At 45.3% G+C, this 24,344-nt stretch overlaps 1 protein-coding gene across 4 annotated transcripts; it reads right to left on the bottom strand.

The window, feature by feature from the left end:
* Nucleotides 1–2,072: 2,072 nt before the first annotated feature.
* SLC25A47 (solute carrier family 25 member 47) lies at nucleotides 2,073–17,377 on the bottom strand. 4 transcript variants are annotated; one of them, XM_061376445.1, is made up of 6 exons: nucleotides 17,355–17,377; nucleotides 5,181–5,224; nucleotides 4,826–4,897; nucleotides 4,387–4,569; nucleotides 3,109–3,382; nucleotides 2,073–2,373 (listed from the first exon to the last, which is right to left on the bottom strand). In XM_061376445.1, the coding sequence occupies exons 4-6, from the start codon at nucleotides 4,546–4,548 to the stop codon at nucleotides 2,087–2,089; spliced, it is 723 nt and encodes a 240-aa protein (XP_061232429.1). In that variant the 5' UTR covers nucleotides 4,549–4,569; nucleotides 4,826–4,897; nucleotides 5,181–5,224; nucleotides 17,355–17,377; the 3' UTR covers nucleotides 2,073–2,086. The 4 variants fall into 4 exon arrangements, with proteins under 4 accessions (XP_061232429.1, XP_061232428.1, XP_061232427.1 ...); XM_061376444.1 differs by lacking the exon at nucleotides 17,355–17,377 and adding an exon at nucleotides 11,199–11,502; XM_061376443.1 differs by lacking the exon at nucleotides 17,355–17,377 and adding an exon at nucleotides 10,850–10,940.
* Between the last annotated feature and the right edge of the window lie 6,967 nt (nucleotides 17,378–24,344).

The following is a 24,344-nucleotide window of genomic DNA, read 5'->3' on the forward strand; positions in this document are numbered from 1 at the left end:
CCTCGCGCATAGCATTTGTTCAGGCCACATGAGAACCTACTTTTTTACACGGTGCTGGATACCCTGGGGCTTTACAGTTCTGGCTTCTGCAGTCATTCCCACTCAGTTTTACAATTCATCTGTAATTGCTGTTTCTTGAAACCAGCTCTATTTCAGTTAAACCCACAGGAAGAGACATTTTTAGTTATCTGAATGCTTGAGCCAGTTAGGAAAGCTGAGCTACTTTACTTTCAAACCTTGGGCTGACGATGGATGGTATCAACACTGCCTAAGAGTAAATGGTTGTTTAGTCTGATTTGCAAGCATGTTGTAACTGTCTCTGTTCAAAGGACATGATGCCTGAGAACAAGGTTGGCTGAGAATAATACAGCTTAACGGAGTTTGATTCCAGAAAACAACCAGGCACAGGTGGGACAGCACTCAGTGAAATGCATCCCTTGCAGAAAGAGGTGAGGGTAGGAGACCCTGCCTGGTGTTTTAACCCTCCTGTTGGATCAGCTGCGAGGTCTGGGTAGACTCAAGTTTAGTGACTGGTGGATAACATGTCTGTGAGCCTGTTTTAAAAGCCAGTTGAAGGCCTAAATCTCAGAAGGACAGTTCTGGAGCTTTTTATTGGTCTGTCTGGAGCTGAAGAGGTTCCCTTTATTCTTTCCTAATAATACCTGAGATTTTTAAACTTGTTCTAGCACAAGAGCCTTTTTTACACATCCAGGGTAGCTGACAAGTCCTGCTTGTTGCAAATTTGCTGTCAGTGTAGTCAGAGCCATGTTAACTGGTTAAAAGTGGCCGTGGGCCAGAAGGGCATCAACCCTGAATGTGAGAACTCCTTTAAAAATACAGGCTTCCTCTTTCCCTCTGAAAAATGCACTTTCAGCAGAATCTGACAGAAGCTGGGTCCAGTCTGCTCCAGATGGTGTCATCTAGGAATTACAGCATATACAGAAAATACATGCTGTATCTAGAACCAGGATGAGCAAATAAAAGTATTTCTGGGTTTAGGGTTTTTATCTTCTGAAGCAATAGTGTGGATGTTGTTTTCTTCAAGTGATGTGTTGATGAAGCTTCCTACCTTTGTGAAAAAGAGCTGATAGAAAAGTCAGAAATTCTTTCAAAACATACCCATGACAAAAAAAAAAAACACTTGGCTGCTCCTGACAGCATAGTGTAAAGGGAGAAGAGTATGCACCTTTTAAAAGTTGTACATCTTCATTATACTCTACAACTTTGCAACTTTCCTTAACTTGCTAGTGCGGAGATTTTATGGCAGCCTTCCTTTGAGAAGCAAAGAGGTTTTGCATCTCTTCCTACCCAGGATCAGAACAGATTGTCTCCAAAGCTGTGCCAAGCTCTGGAGAGCTGCAGTACTGTCAGCCTGTAGGGTTACCGATGCTGTAGGGCTCGGGGTTGTACAAGGAGAAATTACATGGCTTATGGGAAACTGTGCCTGGCTTCACTTTCAGTGAGGCCATTAGTACGATTATGTAAACAGGACGTGTCTGCCACTCATTAAATAACATCAGGAAAAAGCAAAAAGAGTCATGTTTCAGCTGCCACCAAAGGGATATAATTGTAGAGTACTTTGGGAGAATTATAGCTGTGAAAGAAAAGCTGCAGCCTGAAGCACAAATATGCAAGTTACTCAGTGAATGTGATACAGGCATTATATGTAAAGAGCACACACTGAAGAGTGTTGAATCTTACACAGACTGCCCCCGACCCTTGCCTTGGTTGTGAGGATTTATTTCTGTGCCAGTAGAAAACAAAATTAATCCTTTACCAAAATCTCTAATCAGACTAGCAGCCTTTTAGAACATCAATATTTGCAAATGTTTCAAGGGCCTAAGCAGTGGATACAGTCTAAATACATTAACAAGATAAAAGGGAAGTTGTCTGTAAGGCCAAGGCTCCCTGGTGAGTTTGTAATCCTATAAGAATAGGACAAAGCTGTCAGTTATCCAGCTTTGTGCTGAAATGCCCATGCTTCTTATGCTGCCCATCAAAGGAGACAGCATTCAGCAGCTGTTTGTGGATGTCGTGTTACAAAAACAATCTAAATGAAACACACCTCAGAATAGAGTGGAACAAGCTATTTTTTGTTTAAATAATAATCTGTACATCTCAGTACAGCTTCATACGTTACAAACACCACCATGTTCACAGGAAAGGCACGAATACAGTTTAAACCCAGTCCCTTGAAGAGTACTTTTGCACCCTCCTTTCTCACACTTTCCCTAACGCAGTGGACAAGGCCTTTGTACTTGTGCTGGTCCGATTCATCTGTTTGCATCCGTGATTTGATTACATCCATGGGAGTAGCAAATCCCCAGGCCAGGACTCCAGCAAAACCACCTGAAAGCAGCACAACAAGGAAATCTGCAGGAGAGAGAAGGGAGGAGCAGTTAACTCCCAGCCTTGCACTCATATAGCCACAAGCATCTCAGATTTGTCAACTAATGTTAACTTCAGTGGTTTTCAGCAGTTATTTTGCCCAGCTCTTCCAGTTCCAGTGATCTCACAAACCATGTGCCTCTTGATTTCACAGCATTTTTGCCGTGGTTTGCACAGCTTGCTTTCGCCTACATGGCGCTTTTAACACTGCACGAATTAGATGTGATGCAGCCTGAGAGCTGATCACGCTCTCTTCAGCTGGATCTACTGATTCTTAAAATTCTTAGGGAGAATTGTCACCTATTTGATATTTTCTCAAAGTGGACAGGGTTTTTTTTTCAGAGCTAAATCACAACCAGGAAACTGAAGTGTCTTTAATTCTGCCCCTGGACTTCTGGACTGATCCTGACCTGTGCTCCATGATGACTCCTGGGAGGTTTGACCACGTTTCATTTCTAGTCCTATGTCCTATTTCTGCATTAAGACGATTTCATACCCACATACTAGGCACCAGAGCATGCCATAAATACCCCTCCTGTATGGAGAGGAGTAGCTGCTGAGGGGCAAGGTCATGCCAGCAAAGTGGCCCTGTAGCACCAAGAAGCAAACAGATCACATCTGGGTGAGATTTTATGGACACTGGCTGATTTTTGCTGAGAGCCTGAGTGGTACTAAATAAGCCACTTTTGCGGGTAATGCCAGATGCTTTCTGGTGCCTACCTGGTTTATTTTTCCCAGCTGGTGTGAGCCAGTCACACAGAGCAGAATAGGTGAGGAAATATATTGCAGAAGAAAAGCAATCCCTGCAGAGTAATGCAGAACAGCCCTTGTAGAGACCCCCAAAACCTTCCTGCTTGGCGATCACCTTCAGGCAGTGCAGAGATCCTCGGTACTTTGGTTTGGAAACAGGTTGGGGAGATGTGATGGAAGGATGTGGGTTCCTCTGAGTCTGCATGCGGACTTTGGCCACTTCACTAGGAGCCATAAATAGAACCTGGAACATCAGAGGATGGTATTTTAACCCTCCACATTTAAACAGTGGTTTGATCCCCCTCCTGCAAATTGCTTGTCTCCCACCTTTTCAGGCAATAATATTCTCTGAAGCCAGGGAGTTCCAGCCTCCTTCCCTCTCTCTGTGCTAAATCCCACCCAGCAGCAGCAGGACATAATGTCTGAGCTGCACTGTGCTGCGTGGAAGGAGAGGCAGAAATCAACAGAAGGTATCATATACCTGTAACAACTTGTTAAACCAGATGGGCATGAAAAGAGGATGTCCTCAGCTATGGGGTAACATACATCAGGGCTCTTGTATCTATCTATATTTGGAACCAAGGCCATAAAGACTTAAAAAATTAGCCTGTGTAGAGTCATTGCCTGCTAGGAAACACCTAGAAACCTGACCATCTGGACTGCTCTGTAAGAGGATTGCCTGTGACTGGATATGCATCTCTGCCCAGCATGCCATTGGGTCATCTGCAGATGCTCACAGAAATCCATCTGCTTATGGGAAACTGTTCCTGGATTCAGCCTCACCTCCCTATCCTGGTATCATGCACATTTGCCAGGCAGCATCACTTTTCAGTGATGCCTTGCTGAGTTCTGAGTCCTGACAAGGCAGAGCTTACATACCACCCATTTCTACAGCAACACCGTGCCTGGCTTGTGCTGTAACACACTGAGTTAAGTTTTGCATACAAACACACCATCAGAGTCACTTTGAAAGTTTGCTGCCCAGGCTGTTTTTACGTCCTTGTCTGTGCTGCCAAGGCCCATGTCATTCTTAACAACATGCTCTTAAGTGTTTTGGCACTCTAAACCAAATCCAGCACGAGCTGCACAGCAGGAATCAGCCATGCGGCAGAGCTGACCAGAGAGGGGGCAGAGCATGACCCCCCTGTGAAAACAAAGCCTCCTGGACAGCAGACATTCACTGCTTTTCCAGCCTCCTGTGTCTGCTAACAAGATCTCTTGTTCTTTCCCTTCCAGCTGTTTACGTACCCGGACAGCACCAGCAGCACCGCCGGCAAGGAAAACATCCAGCTTGGATGGCTTCACATCTGCAGCCCCGTATCGCAGCTTGCAGATGCCACAAAGGAAGTTTTTGTACATGCCAAATGAAACAGAAGAGATCACCGATACCGTGAGGACTGATGCAGACATACCTTTGTAAAATCCCCAAACCTAGTTGGAAACAGAGGGAAAAAACACTTTTAAGAGGGAATGGCATGGGAAAGCATCTACTGGCCACACATAGCTGAGCCAAAAGTTACTTGCATCTTACAGATCATTGGCAAAGCTAAATTTCATCCTGACCCTTCTCCCAAAAAATGACCATATGCAACTGCTGCCCATCCTTCCCAAGCTGGCAGAGGCAGCTCTGTTTATCTCAAACAAGGATCCATGACTGCTATCAGAAATTCTGATGGGATCTACTTACTTTTTCTGTCCTGTATGTTTCCTGAACGCAGTGCCAAATCCCATTGTAACGCCTCTCAGTCTGAATTCTTACCTAGAAATACAGGGGCAAATTTAAAATGCAGATATCAGATTAAAAAAAAAATACAATCAACAAATGCCATAGCAGCAAACCAGACAATTAACCATAAAATAGCATCACCAAACAACTGACTTTTTTAATTCTTTAAGAGAAAAGCAGCACAACCAAATAAAGTGAAATGTCAACAAAAATGAAAGCATTGTCATGGGAATAGATTTTTTAAAAAACGAGGGGGAAAGCCAAAGGGCCTGTTTGTTTTCAATCTGTAGTCGAGAAATAAAGCTCTAACAAGTACCTTCACTGTGTCCAGCGGATAACCCACTGCTGTGCTTAGACCACCTGAAACAGAGAGCGTGCAGGAGATGGTTAACAGCACATGGCACAACAGACTGTTTTCCCCTGTCAGAGAAAGGCATTAGGGGAATGACAGAAAAATGCAGCCTCGGAGCCGTGCTGTGCTTGGCACCAGACCTCTCCCGAGCTCCAGCGCTGACGCCTGGGCCAAGAATGACAGAGCAGAGTGTGCAGATTTCTCTGCAAGACCAAGGCTCAGAGGAGGAATCCGAGCGTCATGGGAAACTTATCAGGAGGAATACCACCACTGTGAAAGCTGGGACTGGGAGAAACACTGATAGCACTGCTGAAGGAAGGTTGAAGGGATTACATGTATATTGGACTGGTTTTGTTCCCTCTCTCAGCTTAGGGAGTAATGCATCTTTGGACTATGAGCAAGCACCCTCATGTGAGGTGCAGAGCGCCCCACTCAGACAAGAGGGTCTCTGGAGCAATTTTGGTTCTCCATGATTAACTTGGAAATGTTAGGGAATAAAAGCAGCTCTCACAAGGACATCTATAAAAGAGGGATGACCCTCACACATTACAGGCTCTGAGCAATCTGTCTGGAGGTCAGAAGAGGTACTCCTGCTGCCTCCTGCACGCCAGGGACTGGATGTGCCCTGGCTCAAGCTTACAAAGCACATGTAGGACCTTGGGTGAGGAATTCACTGGGTACTAGGGTCAATGGCACCATGCTGCACTAAGCCTCCGGAGCACATCTCATCTCTTGTATGCAGCACTGCTTCAAAAAGCAGAACAAGGAACAAAAGCAAAGGCTGCTGGAGCCCTGGCAGGCTGGTGTGACAACCAGTGGTGCTGGTCTGCGGTGCCCCCTGCCCTCTGCCGCTCAGGGATCAGCAGGATTAAGGGGCAGTGAGGAATTAGCACTGGGTGTGCACAAGGCAGCATGGCCTGCACACCTGCTGAATCCCCACCTGCAGCACTGATGGCATGTCCGGCATGTGAGGGGGTCAATCCTCTATTGATACCCAGTCTTCTTTTGAGACCTTAAAATAGCCACTGGAGCTGAAAATATGTTAATCCCATGAGACAAAGTTACTGCCTTAATGGCAGATAAGGAGAGTAAAAGAGCTCCAATGTGGACTTCTCTTGCTCACAGTAACAAAGAGAACACCCACCATTCCTGGCCTTACATCACTGCGTTTCCCATCTCTGGTTTAAATGCATCTCATATCATATCTATTGTATTGTACATCAACAGATGATGAAGGGGCTGACCAGCTAACTTCCTCCTAGTATATCAACCACAAAGTCATCTGAGAGGAAATCAGGCTGGGGGGATGACAGAGCTACATCCATGTGAGTTACTTAAGAGATCAGTTCGTAAAAGTGCTGGATAAGCCCTATGGGGACCCAGGCAGTCAAAGATACAGCACACATACGGTGGCTCACAGGTTGGAAACTGCTTCTGATTGAGTCCTTCTTTTAAAAACAAAAACACAAAACCCAAGATACTGAAAAGTATTGGTAGCCATGAGCGTTTCACAGGGCATGTTCATGTGTGGTTACACGGCAGCTTGGGAGCTCTGGAAGGCTCTACTTTGTTTTGGAAAAAATCAGCAGTTGCTGGTGTGAGTCACCGAGAGATGATCCCCAAGCGCATTACTCAGGAGAAAACAACCAACAGTATCTTGCTTGCAGAAAAATGAGGCTTATTCTTCAAAAATCTCTACCAAATCTGCCACCAGATAAACAGCAACGAAGATGAAAAACGGGTCCACCTTCTGTATTTCAAAACTAAAAGGAGATCAGGCTGGAAGATAGATAGTGAGGGGGAATATACCAGCAGAATAATATGGCTGGAAGGAGCAATGCTTCTGATCCGGGCAGAGAGTGACAACGCACAAAGTCACCCAGGGCCACCTGCACCGTCTGGGATTCCCGGCCATCGGGCAGAGACAGCCTGCAAACATGGACCCTGCCAGCCAGGGAAGAGCAGTACAAAAGTCACTGTCAGTGTGACAGCGCTGACCTCAGAGGTGCAGTGTCCTGGCCCAAGCACCCTATCCCAGACAGAATGATTTGGCATTGCGTCAGCTTCAGCCTTCCTCAACCTTAGAGGCAGTGGCCATGAGCTGACCAGACATGAGCAGGGTCACTGTGAGCCTCGTACAGCTCAACCCTCGCTTGCCTCACAGGCTCAAGAGCCTTGGCTCATGAACATCAGGAACCAGGGCTGATTGCATCAGCCTTTGACAAAAAGCTGTGGATGCTCCATCCCTGGCTGTGTTCAAGGCCATGTTGGACAGAGCCTTGGGTGACACCTTGAGGTGTCCCTGCCTATGGCAGAGGTTTGGAACTGGATGATCTTAAGGTCCTTTCCAACCCTAATTGTTTTATAATTCTGTGATTCTAAGTGTCCTCCCTTCTGGAGAAATTGCCCGGTTTACACATTAAGTTGCAGAGACAACAGCAACATAGACAAAATAAAGCAGGTTTGCCCCAAACCAGGCTGTTTCCCATTGCTTCTCAGTCCTAAGGGCTTCCATGCAGATTGGTTCCAGCAAAGATCAAAATCCTCTTGAGAGGAGGCCATAAAGATAAGTTTTTCGGTGCTGCCACCAAAGTGGAGAAGTGAGCCCCCAAACCTCTAAACAACCACCGCCTGCCATGAACCAAACTCTGTAAGAGCCAAAGCACTCAGCAGTTAAGTTGTCAGAGCTGAGGAGCTCAGCCAAGTCCATCAAAGGCCAAGGAAGGGCTCTGCACAATTTCACAGAGTATAAATAGCCCAGGACGAAGATAGCATGACCCACACATGCCCTGTTTGCACAGCAGAATCGAGTAAGACCAGCAATGTATAGCATGCATACTGGGGAGGGTTCCTGTGGGACTCCTGCTGAGTAACACTGCACAAGCTGTGACAAAAATAACTACCAAGATCAGGTGAATGATCTTTCTGGGGTTTAGTGAGATATTTTTTATGCCTACTTTATCTGAGATGTTCTCAGGTACTGTGCAGAGGTTGCGGCATCCCCTACAAACACACACATACAGAGCACAGGTACAAAACTCGGCTACTCACCATCCTTTCATGAATCAGGTGTCTTCAACCAGGCAATTCAAATAAGAAGGGATCCTGACATGGTGACCACCACAATGGCAATCAGCAGAGAGCAAGCAGCAGCCCAGCAGGCTGCCACAGTTCCCAGCTGTTGGCAACCCCATGGCTGAGAGACCCACAGAGAAGCAGGAATAATGGTCCATATGCTGGATGGGTAGACAACAGCTTTCAAACTTCTTTGAAGAGCTGAGAACATAAGAAGTGCCCCATACCCTAAGGAAGCTGAACTCCATCCAGTAATGTGACCCTGGCAGTGTCCAGTAGGAGCTGCTTTAGTTGCATGGACAAGACAGCATGTTCCCTCCATAAGTGGACTATTTTATCTATCCTTGAACTGCATGTGACTGGGTATGTAACCCTGCAGCAGGATGGGGAAAAGCCTGGGCGTGCTACAGACCCTGCTGCCCTAAAACCACTGGGTAAACCTCAGTATCCCCTTCCCAATTCTTTATACCTGGCATAAGGGTCAAGTCATCTCCTAGTCATAAATAGCCCTAATCATCAATATCAATCACCTGTCTTGACTCAGGCTGCTGCTACAGCAGGGCTAGAACATACATGAGATCATAAGAAAAACTGAGTTGGAAGGGATCTCTTGATGTTTCTAGTCCAATCTCCTGCTCAGCTTTATTGGCCAAGGAGGACATCCTTACAGATTAGCTGCTTTCTGCAACATGCAGGCCCATTTGGTGGTCACTGAAAGTTTCCACAGTCATTAAGCATGTTTCTTTCATGGTTTTTTTTCCATCTGGGTTCACAGCAGGTCACTGTTTCTTGGGCTGAAGATGCTGAGGTTATCCCATGGCCACAGAAGCAATAGCTCTGTGGAGGAGATGCCTGAGCCAGGCTGGATAGTTACATGGGATTAAAACAAGCAGCATCTCAGCCATTTATCAGGGGTGCTTTAAGCCACACTTTTTCTAAAACCCTCTGAAAACAGGTCAAGGTCACAAGAATGTAATTTACTAAACAGAAACCCTGTTATTATCTGTGTTGCCTTTTGAGTTGTTTGATGCACTTCAGCTGGGTTTGTAGCCCTTATAGGAACATGAAAACTGCTTCAGCTCTAACATAAGCCATGAAATAAGCTCAGCACCAAAAACATCCCGGTTCTTGCAGGAAAGCTGTCCCATCCCAGGAAGCTGTCCTGTGGTGGGGTAGGGACCATGGCCCTAAAGCCCTGTACAGGTACCTCACACATGTTTATATGCAAGCTCCCAGCAGGGACCAGTATTCCAGAAAACACCTCTTTCTGCCAGAGGAAAGTTGCATTAACCCTCTTAGAAAAGCCATGAGCTGAACACAAATGACAGGATAAAAAATCTTTCTCTGTGACACCCTGAGATCAGTAAAGTGCCTTAAAACATGCAGACATTTCTGGTCCTCACTGGAGCTTCCCAGCTGGCATCCTCCCAGGCTGAACCTGTTTCCAGGGCACCCATGGGAGATGCTTGCCGCATGGCTGGGTAGCACATGATGCGAGTGCCAGGATGGGGGGCACCACACAACCCATGGCTTTGCCTGGAAGTGGGGACAGAATGCTCAGGTGAGCTGTCACTATGAAACTGTGTTTTCAGCTTTCCATATTCTCTTGCAGAACAAGATTATCTTTAAGTGACCCAGCTCCAGCTGTGCCCACAAAAGGAAAGGAGTCCAAACAGTGAATGCAATCATCACTGCCCCACCATTAACATGAAGTCTCAGAGGAGTTTTGGTGAATCCCTACAGGATGGACATGCAGTTGTGAGCCCCAACACAGGGCTCCCATCTCCGCTGGGTGTTCTGAGGTCAGTAAGGAAAGAGGAGGAGAAAGGGAAGCTGTCATGGAGGGGCTAATTGTATCCCCCTCTCCCATGAAAGGTTGTTGCCAAGCAGGGTCCCCCAGTACCCCAGGGAAGTCAACAGCCCAAGCAATAGGCACCTCCGGGGCTGGATGCTGCTGAGACACCAGACCTTGCCCCACTTGCACATTTTGGGTGATGAGCAGTAAGGGACTGCAAGGTAAAAATAATCGTAATGCTTTCCAGGAAACGCACATCTGCACCAGGACCACAGGCTGCTGTTCCTGGTGAAGGAAACTGCCAAATTCCAGCCGATCTCAAAGCGAGATCAGACATCCAGGCTTGGACTGGGTGTCTCAGGTTTACCTGGCCTTTCTGGCAGCAATGCCAAAGCTCTTGTGTTGGTATTTGATACTCCATTAATCTGACAAGATTTAAAAAAGAAATTAAACCAGTGGCTATATTTTGTTGTTTAAAGCAAATCTGGGTTTGAGCAGCACATGCGCTGAAAACGGCTGGAATTAAATCACACTTTTCTCCTTTCACTTTTTTTATTTACAACTAACCTACTTTCTCCCAGATCAAAGCCTGCTCCGCAGCATGCCTGCATGACACTATCACAACTGCAAACACATCTTAACCCAAGATAATGCAAAGGTCATTCATTCAGACCTTCCTCACTGCAACAAAGTCATGCTTCCTCCCCTACTGTCCCACAGTTCCCATCCTCAGCCCTCCAGAGCCATGACCCCAGCAGCCTACCAGCACCCCCAGGCATCAGACACATGAGGTTTTGCTCTCCAGGCAGTACCAGCCCATCTGTGTCTGCACACAGCATGTTTCACTTTGTCTCTTCCAGAGTTTTGCCCTGATCCACTACAATTAGACTGGAGGAGACTGCAGGGTGATGACCTCAGCTGACCAAATTGCAGCACTGCCTCTCCAGTGAGTCTGTGAACCTGCTTGGATGACATTTTCCATTTAGCAAAGAATGCAGTTTTAACAAGCCCCCATTGAAAGACTCTCAGCTCTGCCAATGAGACCTGTCCTTAGCTGGACAAGAAGGAAACAGCGATCTGCTTTCATCAACAAGCACTACTTATGTATTTACCTCCAATGGCCCCGGCAACGAAATCCATCCAGACTGACTGCTGCCTTAATTACCCCGACTAAGCGTTAGGGAGGTAGAAGAAAGGAGGATACCGGTTCAGTCTTTCCAGAGCCCCGCAGGTCCTTCGGAGACAGTGATTTGGAGTATGAATCCCTTTCCTACTGTCTTCTCTTGCCTCTAGGGATTGTGAGCCTTGTGGATATCTGATGAATTTGTACACTGGAGACAGAGAGGGGAAGCCTGGAGCTGTTCCAGGCACACTGAATAAGTAATCCTGTGAAGCCCTGCAACGCTGTGCCAGAGCCGCTGTTCCCATTGCCTTTCTGCTTGGAAAATCACGAGGGGTGGTGCCTTGCAGGATAAAGCTGGATGTGAAAGGACCGTTCCCCATTGTACTTATTAACCCTAGAAGACAGTCTTGCATGCTTGTTTGCCAGAGGTCACTCTTGCCCTGTGCTGTGGAGAAGTGGCACGTGTGGCTGGATATGGGACACTTCCTTCATCCCATTCCACGCTTCCTCCTTCAGATGGAGCAGACTCCTATCAAGGAAAATTCCTCATGCCCTTTCTAAGGAATTTTTTTGGGGTTTCCTAACCCACAGAGCTGACCCTGTTTCCCAATGAATTATTACCTGCTCATTGTGTATACATGTAGTGAAGCCCAGAAATTAATCCAACCACATACAATGTGCTTGTTTCCCTTTCAGACTGCAGGGTAGTTCCAGTTTTCCCAGCCCCTGGAGGAGCTTTGCTTCTTCACTTCTTGCTCAGTCTCCCAATCCCCTTTCCAGTGTCAGTTCCTTGCTGAGTTCAGTGGTGGAGCAGGAATCACAATTGCTGCTGCCCATACTCCGCTGTTTTACCCCTCAGGGGAGATGGGAGGTGGATTTTGCCAGGAGTCTGGTCCAGAACCTATTTTTTTCTTCCTAATTTACCCCCAGCACAGGTCAGTGTTCTCAGCAGGGTAAAGAGAGAAGCACAGAGAGAGACCTGCTAGTAAAGAGATCAAGATAATGCCATATTGCCTATTTTTGCACAACAGCCACATACCAGAGGGCTGCCACATCTACATGGGAGAGGTGAAGTTTTACCCCCACTGAACCTGGAAACCAAAGTCCTAATGCAGTGAGGGGCTTGCCAAGTTGTGACCTGAATTGTACTCCTCTTGAACAGGTTTCCCAGGGCCAGAGCCAAGGCTCATGGGCAGCAAAGGGAAAAGAAAATTTCACAGCTAATCACCCCCACGTTGGCTGCAGAGAGGAGCTGAGGACTTTGGTCCACAGCGCTCTCCTGCACATTTCACAAGAGCCTATTTCTCAGTGAGGTACGTATTTTAGATAGGCTGAAGTGTCAATGACTTACAGCACAGCTCATTGCGAGGCCTCAGAGTTTCTGGGAACTGAGAATTAAAGGATTTTAAAAGCTTGTTTCCCGTGATTTCTTACACGTCCTTCCCTGAACATTTTCTGTGCATGACAGAACAGTTTATTACAGGGTAACATCATGCAAGGACAGCAAAAACTTCAAACCAGAAGTAAAATATTATCTAGAGAGGCAACAATCTGTCTGTTAAAACACACCGTGTTACTCAGTAGCCCTTCCTTGTTACACCTGGCGACCCCAGGGCAGTTTTTAATGGTTCATCAACAGCGCACACATGCCAAGTGCAGGGAAAGGTGACATTTCCGCTTCTCCAACCATCCATTCTCAGCTGCTGTCCTTGCAGGCCCCTTCCAGCAGCAGGACCGGCTGTGGCATCTGCTGTGTCAGTGACACTTGGGGACAAGAACACAGCTCCCCTGTGGAGGGGCTGCCTGGGAGCCTCCAGACTCCTGGTTCCTGCAGGGACTGGGGAACCTGCTGAGCTGCACCAGCCCACACCACAGCAGCCACTGCGGCCTTTGGATTACTGTTTAGTCACCACTGTTTAATATGGCTTTTCTGGGAGCTACTTCCAGGCAAAGTGAAGATATTCATTATATTCCCAACATGAAAGTGTCACCATGCATTCCCTCCCATCACATGGCCAGGGTGTCATTTGGGGGGCAGGATTCTTGTATGTATTTCATAGAAAAGATTGCTTTATTGCACTGGTGCAATATCAGCAGGAAAACAGAGACTGTTTGTCACGTCACGCTGACTGGAGTATTTCCCATGAAATGTCACAAGACCAAGCAAAAGGTCTACCTTCTTTAGTTGAGCTGAACAGCTCGAAGTGGATCTTCCTCACAAAACCTTCAGAGATAGTAAAACAAACAACCAAGACAGCCCAGAACCTTCTCTTTGCAACAGAAAATTAACCCTTTTTAGTATTTTAACTTTCATCCACACTGCTTCTATCAAAATGCTAGTTCGCTTTATGTAGCACAAAGATGACTCCAAATTCAAGCATTTTGATAACCTTCTGATAATGATTTCAGATACGGAGGTATACCGGGAGAAGTCTCATTTTCCACTTGACTGGAGTTGCTCTGTAAATAAAGGCTGCTCACAAGGCAGACATTTGAAAGAAGAATATTTTGGGGCTTGCGATGTTTCACCTTGTCCCATAAAGGTGTCGCTGGGGACAGCCAGCTCTGGAGGAATGCACATAACACAGCTACTTCAGGGACATTTGCCTTGACGGGGCTTAGCATGGTAACACGAGCCTCAGGCGAACACAGTGGCCACTGCTGTAGTCTCCATTCCTGTAGTCTTTATTCCTGGTGTCTGGCCAGGACTTGGACTTGTGTGACCTGATCTGACTCGACCAGCTGCTACACGATGGCTGTGAGGGCAGAGCCTTCTGGAAAAGGAGCCCTGCACAAGTGTTGAAGTGTTCACACACAAGCAAGTACAGAGAAGGTGCAATCTGGCATGAGGGAAAAGCTCTCTGAGAAATGAAACCTGTGTTACTGCATTTGCTGTTGCTCGCTGGCATGCCCCAAACAGTACAGACCAACTCCCCTCTAAAGAAAGAGACCCTCAAGGCAGCCTTCCTTGACAGGAGTCCTCCTAAAGGTGTGGAGTCCTTGAGAACCCACTGTTCTTCATGCTTTGCTAAAGGCGCTTCCTCCCTTACCCCCTCTTCTCCAGGTTTCAGAGATATACCAGCTCTCTGATACCAGCCTCATTAGAAATGCTTCCCAGAATCAAGCCCCCTATTGCCACAGGTCAACAGAGACAGCCCCAAAACCCCAGCTCAGATAAATCCTGAATTATCAGAAATATCTTCAAGACAACCCAAATATGAGTATTCCTGTCACTCTTTGATACAATGTCCAAGGACTGAGAGATCACTGCTAGTCCAGCTTGCAAAAAAAAAGCTGTCACATCTATGCAGGGTGGGTTCCCCCCCATGGCAGGGGGGTTGGAACTTGGTGATCTGAAGGTCCTTTCCAACCCAAACCATTCTATGATTCTATGATAAACAGAAGTGCCTGGTCCCAACCCAGGTGGTCTGCTCAAAGCGTGCCCTGGGAAATAACACACAAAACACATGCTTTGAGCGTCCACAAGGGATAGTACTCCACGAAAAGACCTCACAAATCTGTTCCTCCAGTACCAAACTGTTTAAGAGTGATTTGTTCAAAATGGCTGAATTTCACAGCGGATTTTGAGAAAGCAGAGTGTGGAAGGTGCTATCAGATGAAAGCAATACAAACATATGACATGGAGCAATCTGCGATACAAAGTAATCTGCAAGAAATTATGAAACTAAGTCATGGAGAAGTGAGGAAGGCCTTAATTATGCACAGTGCATGATGGATGAAACATTCCATTTGCTACACAGGAGGAGGCAGCTGTCTGCCCACCCAGGCAGAGAGAACTGCTCCACAGGACTGATAAAAGTATGTGGAGCAAAAGGAAACGTGAAGAGGGAGACTTTAGGTTTGTGATCACGTTGAATAACATCTAGGTGAGACAAAAACAGGGGCATCCCTTTACCCCTCTCCTTCCACAGCTCCCACCCAGGACATTTCCAGCTCCACCCATTCTGCAAAGCAAGAGAGAAGCCTGTTCTCTTCCGACTCTGCAACCACCTGACAGGTTGTCAAGCCAGATTTGGTGCCATGATTTGCTGCCATAATGTGCTGCATTTTCTATTGCCCCTGTGCTATGTGGTACCACACACATGTGCATATCCATTAGCTCCCTTCCAGTTTATTTATTATACACAAATCCTTTACTGAAAAGGCTGTTCAAACAGCGTTACCCTGCTACGTCACGGGGGTGTTTTCACATTGCAGAACAGGGAAGAGTGACACCAGCAGTGCTGAGCTGGCAAAGCCTGGTGCTTGGCTTGCGTGGTGGTGGGTGGGAAGGGGGTGGAACCGCCTGGCTCCAGCTGTAGTGTGGATTTTCTAATCAAAGCGCCTCACTGTCCTTTACCTCAGGTACTAATGAAAAATCAATAATTCCAAGGACCCAAACATTTGTATCGGGAATTTCACAGCAAAACAAACAAAACTGGTAAGGAAACCGTTCTGTGCATCGGCAGCTGCATCACTTTTAGCCAGGTATAAGTGCTCAGTGACTTCACTTCTGGAAAGCTGATAGAAGGTTGTAATGTTTCTACACGCATTTCCAAGGGAAGGGACAATGATACATTTCCAAGAGGGCTGAAGATGATTGCAGTAATTTAAGAAATGACACAGATTTTCTGCCTTTGGGCAAGTCACTCAGTCTCCCTATACTTAGTCTCCTCAGCACAGTGGTGTGTGTCCACCGTCATGAAGTCACTGAAATAAGTCTCTGTTTGGTAATAAATCATGGGACAAGTTAGAAGTAGCAAGATTAGCACCCACCCTACATGAACACCCATGTGAATCTATCTATCTATATGTATATATATATTAAAAATAGCATTGGTGTCATGGTTCTTTTAAAATGTTATATAAATCTTCCCTCTAAGTCCCGATCTTTACACTAAGCAGGAGGAAATGTGACAGTTCATGCACCACTGCAGTCAACTCTGGGAAGGGATTTTCTGCCAGGCAACATTGCTAGCACTTTGGAATGACTCCTGGCTGTGATGGAGCAAGGGGATTTCAGGACAGCTACTGACTTTCCAATTGCACTTTGAGCCTCTTTTCCAACCTCTTGCGCATTTTCTGCACTTTAATGAACAGAACACATAGTCAATGACCTTGGAGGGCAAGGAGCAGAGGGAGGCACTTACCTTCCTGGCCTCCTCCTCCTCACCAAGCAATAATATACTCTTTATTATTATATTAATATACAACTCTCAACCTTTTCAGCAGGGGTAGTTCAGCCATTAGGCAGTAAAACATAGCTGTTGTGGTAAGAACAGTGACAAGCCCCAAATCCACTGGTAATGCTGTTCAATATCAGTGCTCTCTCCAGAGGCTATGTCTGTATCTTTTTCTCAATATTCTCAAACTATGTCTCACTTAGATGTCTGCTATACACTGGTGAAAAATGTATGAGATGCTACATCATTATGACTAGCTGACAGTCTTTCTTTCCTTTGGAAGTAGCTGATTTGATTTAATTTAGTAACCTTGGAGCTACTTGGAAATTTGGAAGAAAACACACCTCTAGAATTATAAAGCATTATTAGTTAGGACTTTGATATCAGCTGCTAAAATCACATGGGAAAGATTGCTATAAGTATACTAAGCTGGCAAACCTGGCACCAATGAGTTTAGAAGAGAGAATGTTTTCTAAATATTATTATAAGCTTATGTTAAGAGGGGATATACACAAAAGAATTCAAGACTTTATCTTGCAGGAGTGGAAAACAAGTGAAATTACACTGAGTTAATTAATGCATTCAAGCAAAACAAAAGCATCTCCCTTAGAAATTCTGCTACAAAGCAAGTTTAATGCCAGAGGAGATGCCTATATTGTTGGGGGGAAAAGAACTGCTGATACCTGTGCTAGCTTGATCATTACTAATTCAGAGATTTCTGCTGTAAATCTCTGTAAGCAGTGTGCACTGTCCTAGTGGAAATAAAGACCCATTCCATCAGCAGGTGTTCAATTCTGTGCTTCCAATATTAACCTGACTTTTTTCATTTGCTTGAGATGGAGAAAAATTTAGGTTCCTCTCCTCTTTTCAGGAACACTCTCAGCATTAGCAAAGAATACCTAGATACCAGTACTAACAGTACCAGTCTCCAAGTAAAATATGAAGCTCACAGCCACACTTACCACTCTTGTCTTTTCCCTGGCGTTAGTTGAGGAGCCATAGGAGCACCCATCTCGCAGAGTAGTGGAGACGTTTCTGCAAAGGCACATTAGTCATTCTGCTAAACCTGTTCTTTCAGTTTCTAAGAAGTGGGTGCCTTTTCTGTGTGACTAATGCAACAACAAACATACTCCACATGACAGCTGGAAGCCTACATGTGACCCGGCAGGAAGCTGCCTTGAAGACAGGCCAGGATATTAAAAATGTGTTTGTACATAAACCTTAGTGGCATTGCTTCACAACATATTCCTGCTTTTTTTTTCTGCTGTTTCTCCTCATTCATTACCAACTGGTGCACCATACTCTGTGTCTGCACTGTTGAATTACTTAGCACTTAGATTCAGATGGAGACCTGTTTCCCCAGTCATTGACTTTGCATGTGGATACAAACTGGGCCAGAGGATTTGAAGTACATGGTATTGAAGATATATTTGTATAGTTTTTGGCAGTGAAAATCAATTTGCTTCACAGATACGTTCCTGTAAGAACAAGGTGGCTTAAAAACAAAGACAGGAGGCAGGCAGAGGAGGCTGTCCTCCCACCTCTGCCTCCTCTTTTCCAAGGTCAAGTCAGCTTTACCAGTGTTCTTACGGATAAAATGGACATAAGTGTACATTTTAGAAGCAGCCTGAGGGTTACGTTATATTGTCCGTAAATCTAGACTGGAAAAATACCATAAAAATACCAGCTCCTGAGTTTTTATCTCCCTTTTCTGAATTATTTCCCAGTAGTTTTTGCTCACTGTCACCAGTCACAAGTTCATTTGATGAGTGACTGAGTAATGTGCAGAGGGAGAGATGCATAAAGTTGCTGAGCTGACAGATAGTTACTAATTCAGGTAACTGGACTCAGTGCCCACCCACTTATCTCAGCATGCCTCTTTGTGGTCTCTGGCATCTTAAAACTGCTGCTAAGTAGCTTAGCATTTGGGTGCTGCTGGAGATCTGCTCTTCGTGTCGCAAACCGCATGCACATGCAGTTTTCTTGTCTTCTCCAAGGAAGGCCAGCAGCAAAAAAAATAATTCCACCTGCAGCAAACATAAGAGGACATAGTCCTCATAATACTTCAGGTACTTTGGACTTGGTTCCTTTCCCCAAACATACATAAAAACCAATTATCATGTCTAAGGCATCATAGTACTAGAACAGGCCAGAGAATAAAGATGGGACCTATGATAAGAGAAGCCAAGATCAGCATAGGGCTGTGTTTGTGCAGGTCTACTCTCTCCAGTCTATTTGCTGGCTGCTTAAAAAACAAACACACCAGAAAATGCAAAGACTCAGCAGTTTAGTTAACAGAACTCGAAGTATATATGATCTTTGAAATTAAAGATAATGCCAGGGAAACGACTTTGGACTAAATGCCTGTAGGCAGCTTTTTCTGAATTTTCAGTCTGTCTATTTCTCAGGAAAGCACCCAGGGCATTGGTTATGGATTTGTATTTCAAACAAAGCACAAGACAACATACTATGAACAGGGATGAATTATTCCTCAGAGTGATGATACATCAAAGAATGGTTCGGGTTGGAAGGAACCTTAAAGATTGTGCCAAGGACAATGGCTTCTACTAGACCAGGTTGCCTGTTGTTGACTGTTAAGTGCAGGTTGTTCTCCTTCATCTTGCCTTCTCCAGCAGACCAGTATATTTAAAATCTTAACCCAAACTAAATCGCTCCTCCATACACATGATATCACATGGAGCAGAGGCTGAGACAAACAACAGTAGACACATGTCAGAACTTGGCCACTTAAAATGGCAAGGGTCAGGATTTTCAGAAGATATGTGTGCTCAGTTTATCAGGATAAAGCATGGAAAGTTGGAGCCACACCAAACTTTTCAGGGCACTTTACAATTTATAGCCATACTAAGACACTCCCTTCCTGCAGCACCTCTTGCAGGTTCAGCATCTGAGATAAGTATCTTAGACAGCTGTTAAACTGCCATGGCTTTCCTTGGAACAGAAGGGGCCTCACTCCCTGGGATCCTGACCAGAACATCTGGGGGGATAACAAAACCCCTGCCCATCAGCAGATCCGTAAGCAAAGCACCTTTGTTTCAGCAGCACTTGACTTTTGTACAAAAGAGTCAGTTACATATCATGCCTTGAAACACCAGTCTCAACAAGGGATTTGATGAGGCTTCGATGTTTCAACATTTGAAAGGCAATACCTTTAAAGTCAGTGGGATAATAACAACAGAGAATACCCACCCAAGGTCATAAAGTTAACGGATAATAAAGGCACCTAGGCCTCTTTGAGTAACATCTTTGCTACTCTGTCTTCAAACACATCTGCATCCTGAGGATCTGGGGGTATTCTGATGACTTGTCTCAACATAACATTGAGTGGGGCAATGAGTACAAGTGGGGCAATGATGTGTTCCTAAACACACAATCTGTGTTTAGGAAAACAAAGAAAATGGACTTGAATCCACACAAAGGTACTCAGTGAATTCACCTGGAGAAGATACTTTTCCTGACACTAGTTGTTTCCACCCAGCCCAGCTCAGCTTCTTTCTTATGCACTTACTATTATGTCCCAGTATTTTTCTCATTCACCATTTTGATTTATTTTTTACTGCTGTAGATAGTCAGCCATTTGGTAAAGCATTAGCTGATCTTCAATCTCAGTTATGCTGGTCTGCAGTCTCTGGAAAATGCAAGGTTTTCCTTGCAAGAAGTTTGCTAGTGTAAATGCAACATTCAAACAGCTGCATGTATGCAGCCTAGGTTCACATCATAAATAGGGCATAGAGAGAACTGCTGCCCCAGAGAGCCTTTGAAGAGTGATTCAGGATGCTAGGAAGATCAAAATCCAGTCCCCCCTCAAAATAAAAAGAGAAATCAATGCATTTTTCTTGATAACATAATGAGTACTGAAGTTGTGATGATGCAGCAGAAGATAAAGAAAGGCCTGAGGGCAGAGGGCTGTATGAAAGGAAATTCTCCATGCCATGTAATCCCAGAGCTGGCCAGGCCCCACTGACGCTGTGGGGAAGAGCTGGGAGAACCTCAGGACACCCATGACCCTCCACATTCTACTGGGACATGTCTAGTGGGACACGACCAGTTGATGACAAATTCACATGCAAACAGAAAGATTTTGAAACATCTGAGTCAACAATGTGCATTTTATTGTATGCCATTGCCACCAGAATTTCTATGAGTTTGTCACAGCTCCCCATTCCTGTTCCTTTCCTTCTTCACTCTGCTTTTGCACTTTGTGTTTCGTTTACCTGCAGTGTTAACGCTGCCCTACTGCTTCTTTACTTTTGGCCTTATTCTATTCCCCTTCCTACATTGCCAGCTCCCTTTCCCAGGTTTCTGTTAGGGCTCATCTTTTCCCAGACCTGGGTGCCATCAAGGACAACAGACAGCCAACAGACTCACTTCTTGCCACAAGAATGAAGGAAGCCTCTGTTATCTCATCCCTCCAGCATCATCTGCAAAACCTCTTCCACCTTAACTTTCAGACCTGAGGGACAACAGGACAAAGAGAAAGGGGTCTTTGAAGGATAACATTAAATTATAACTTTAACCTTTTCTCTCAGACATGTGGCAGTGCAGCTGCCATACGTGCTGGTAGACTATATGTGTTCCAAGCTGCCATTAGCTCTTTCTTTTCTACTTTCTCTATTTCATAAACCCCCATTTCACTACCCAGCAGGGAAGCAAAGTGCTCCCAAAGAAGAAGAAAGCAGGAAAAGCACAGCTCCTTACTCCATCTTTCTAGGGGATGCAACTCAGCCAGTTGCAAGTTATGTTTGGATCTCCCTTAGCAGAATAAAAAGAAAAGTGGTCACAGGTGAGCTGGATCTATGGAGCCTGAAGGGCACAAGAACTCCCAACAGATGAGTCACGCTTTGACCTGGAGGCATCACACATCAACAAACTGGATGCAAGATCAGACATAGCTTTTGAACTATCTAGAAAAACAGCCTGAGAGTAGAGTAGAACCATTAAATCTGGGTTTCCTTGAGTGTCAGGTTAGCTTTCCTCTCCAAAAGTATGTCTCTACTGCACACATAGGGCCCTGGACCAACAGGCAAAATGTCTGGCCTAAGTAACACTACTAAAATATAAGAGCTATATGACCTCCTTCCCTTTATTGCAAAGCTCCTATGAAAGCCACGCACAAATATAAGCACATGTATTGATTCACTGCCTCCACACCCCTCTTAATAAAGTTCTATACCATCGTACAACACTGCCTCACAAGTGTAACTTGAACCAAAACCAAAACCCCAAGCAAGAAAAAATGATCAAAAGGGAACACCCCAGTGGGGCTAAAGCCATGCTCATTTCTTAGTGAATCAACCCCTGACATCTCAAACTTTATACCCAGGAGCCCTTGACATTCTCTGCACTAATATGTAAAGCACAACACCACCCCCCCACACCCCCACCCCCCTTTGAAGTACATGCTTCCTCCAGTGGGGTTCAATAGCATTCAATAATTGAGTAAAACATTCAGTAGCATTGAATGAAGTTTAGTAGGAACAGCTCAAATATGCAGGAACAAGGCAGGCCTTTGGAGATTGCAGCAACCTGGGAGGGGCTGCACAAACATCAACGGTAAGATCAGAATTCAAATGATCTTGACGAACTGGAAAAACAATCTGGAAAACCCCATTTAGAATGGACTGCTAGAAATGACTATGTAGGAAGGAATGGCAAATATAAGACAGGGAACACTGTGACATAAGCTGACCTACTGGAAAGGGTCTGGGGAGCATCATGCATCACAGGCTGCCCACAATGAGCAAAATGTTATGTTACGACTCTTACAAATATCCGATCTCATACTCAGATGTATGACAAAGAGTTGTTGTCTGCAAATATCCAAGATAATCTCCCAGTACTCACTCAGCAAGGCTTTAATGATTAGTTCAAGGAACTACAGATCAGCTGAAGAGGGGGTTAGAAGAATCAGAGGTCAAAAGATAATAATCAATATAATTCAGAGAAGAAAGGACTAATATTGAAGCTGTCTTCAGATAACCGAATAAATGCCTGCAAAGAGAGAGGAAATGTTTTCCCTGTCCATTGTGGGCAAATATTAAAGTTATAAAACACTTCTGGGGGAGAAGGTAATTTCTCTGAGGCAGATTGCCTGGGAGATCAGAGGATTTAATAACAGATTAAAACCACTTTGGCCAGGAACACTTTGACCAAACTGATCCTTCTGAGGTTTGTCTGCAAGGCAGAGGTACATAACATCTGGACTTTCACCTGCAAAGCTGTGTACATGATTGTAGTTCCTTTCATGGATACCAGAGCACACAAGATTCCCAGAAATTCACTTCCACCTCTACTTAGGAAAAAGACTGTCTGGGGCTTCTTGTCTTATTTCAAGTACTGGCTGACAGTGCATGGGCTCAAGGTCTAAGGTATGTGTCAGGAGGTAGAACAGTGTGTGGTACAACAGGAGCGGGCAGCTCCCAAAGCCCTCTGTGCTGTGGCAAAGGGCAAGACCAGCCTACCTGCCTGCTCTCTAACACCAGCTGCTTGTCCCCAGGTAGAACATGTATGTGAATCAGAGAATCAAAAGCATCCTGGAGACACTTCTTTTGATTTGACAGAGTTTAGAGATGACAAGGGCCCCAAATGAGTGTTGGGTTGGAAGAAGGTATGGGAAAGATCAGGAATTCATTGTGTGCTTTGCATTCTCGTCTTATCTGCTTATTAATGGTAATGATGGTCTAAGAGCAGCTAAATTGGGCAGGTTCTGTAGTAGTAGTTTCTGACCTCCTGGGAAAGATCCTTTTCTTTCCTCATTCACTGTGTGTTTTTTGTTTGCACAGAAAGGAAAAGCTGACTTAACTTTTAATATGCTATTCCACTGCAAGATTTTATCAGCTTTGTATTGAGCTGCTACATCTGAGAAAGGGCTGCCGTGACAATTGGGAAAAAAAAAAAAAAAAAAAAAAAAAGAGAAATCCATCTGCTTTTCCATTCTGCTTCTGGAAGTTGCTCTCTCTAAGCAAAGCTTGAATAGGCAGATTACTGTTCCAGGCCACTGGTATGCCCCTTTCTCAGACGTTGCCTGCAGAGACAAGGAGTGGCTTAAACAGGGCTCCCTTTTGAAACTGTCAACAGCTTGAATTTCCTATTTAAAGTCTCTGGCATCAGCAGGGAACCTTGAAGGCAGGTAATGTTAGTAAGAAAGCAGTTAATACAAACCAAGAAAAGCCTGAGAGGAGGGTACAGGAGAAGCCTCTTCGACAGCAATGTGTAATACTGAGATCCAGGTCTCTGCTAAATCCCATGAGCAGCAGGTTACTGATTTGTGGCCATGACCATCAGAGGTAGGGTCTCATCCCTGTGCTTCAAGCTGTGCCATGGGGGCAGGAGTTAGCCTAGAGCCCACATCTCCTAGTGCAGCCCTTCCTCTCCTCTCTGGTTTAACACTGGTGGGGGAGTCTGTTATAGAATCACAGAATGTGTTGGGTTAGAAGGGACCTTAAAGCTCATCCAGTTCCAACCCCTTGGGCATGGGCAAGCACACCTTCCACTGGACCAGATTGCTCCAAGCCCCATTCAACCTGGCCTTGAACACTGCCTGGGACGAGGCAGCCACATCTTCTCTGGGCAACCTGTGCCAGCACCTCAGCACTCTCATCTTAAAGAATTTCTTCTTTGTTTATAATCTGTATCTTCAGGTTTAGGACTAAATGGTTACTCCTTCTTCTACCATTACAGGCTCTGGTAAAAAGTCTCTCACCATCTTTATAAGCCCCCTTTAAGTATGGAAATGCCACAACAAGGTCTTCCTGTAGCCTTCTCTTTCCCAGGCTGAACAACCCCAGCTCTCTCAGCCATTCTTCATAGAAGAGGTGTTACATGCGTTTCACCGCTATTAAAAAGACGCACCCCCTCCAAAGTCCTCCGGCATAAGCTCTGCGGGCTTTCCAACCACCAGCGCCCAGGGATGCCTCATCCAGAATGCAAGA

Source organism: Neopsephotus bourkii, unplaced genomic scaffold (assembly GCF_033783945.1).
Source record: "Neopsephotus bourkii isolate Nb327-2 ecotype Australia unplaced genomic scaffold, CSIRO-AGI_Nbou_v1 NB_1707, whole genome shotgun sequence".
In the NCBI taxonomy this organism is placed as follows: domain Eukaryota; kingdom Metazoa; phylum Chordata; class Aves; order Psittaciformes; family Psittacidae; genus Neopsephotus; species Neopsephotus bourkii.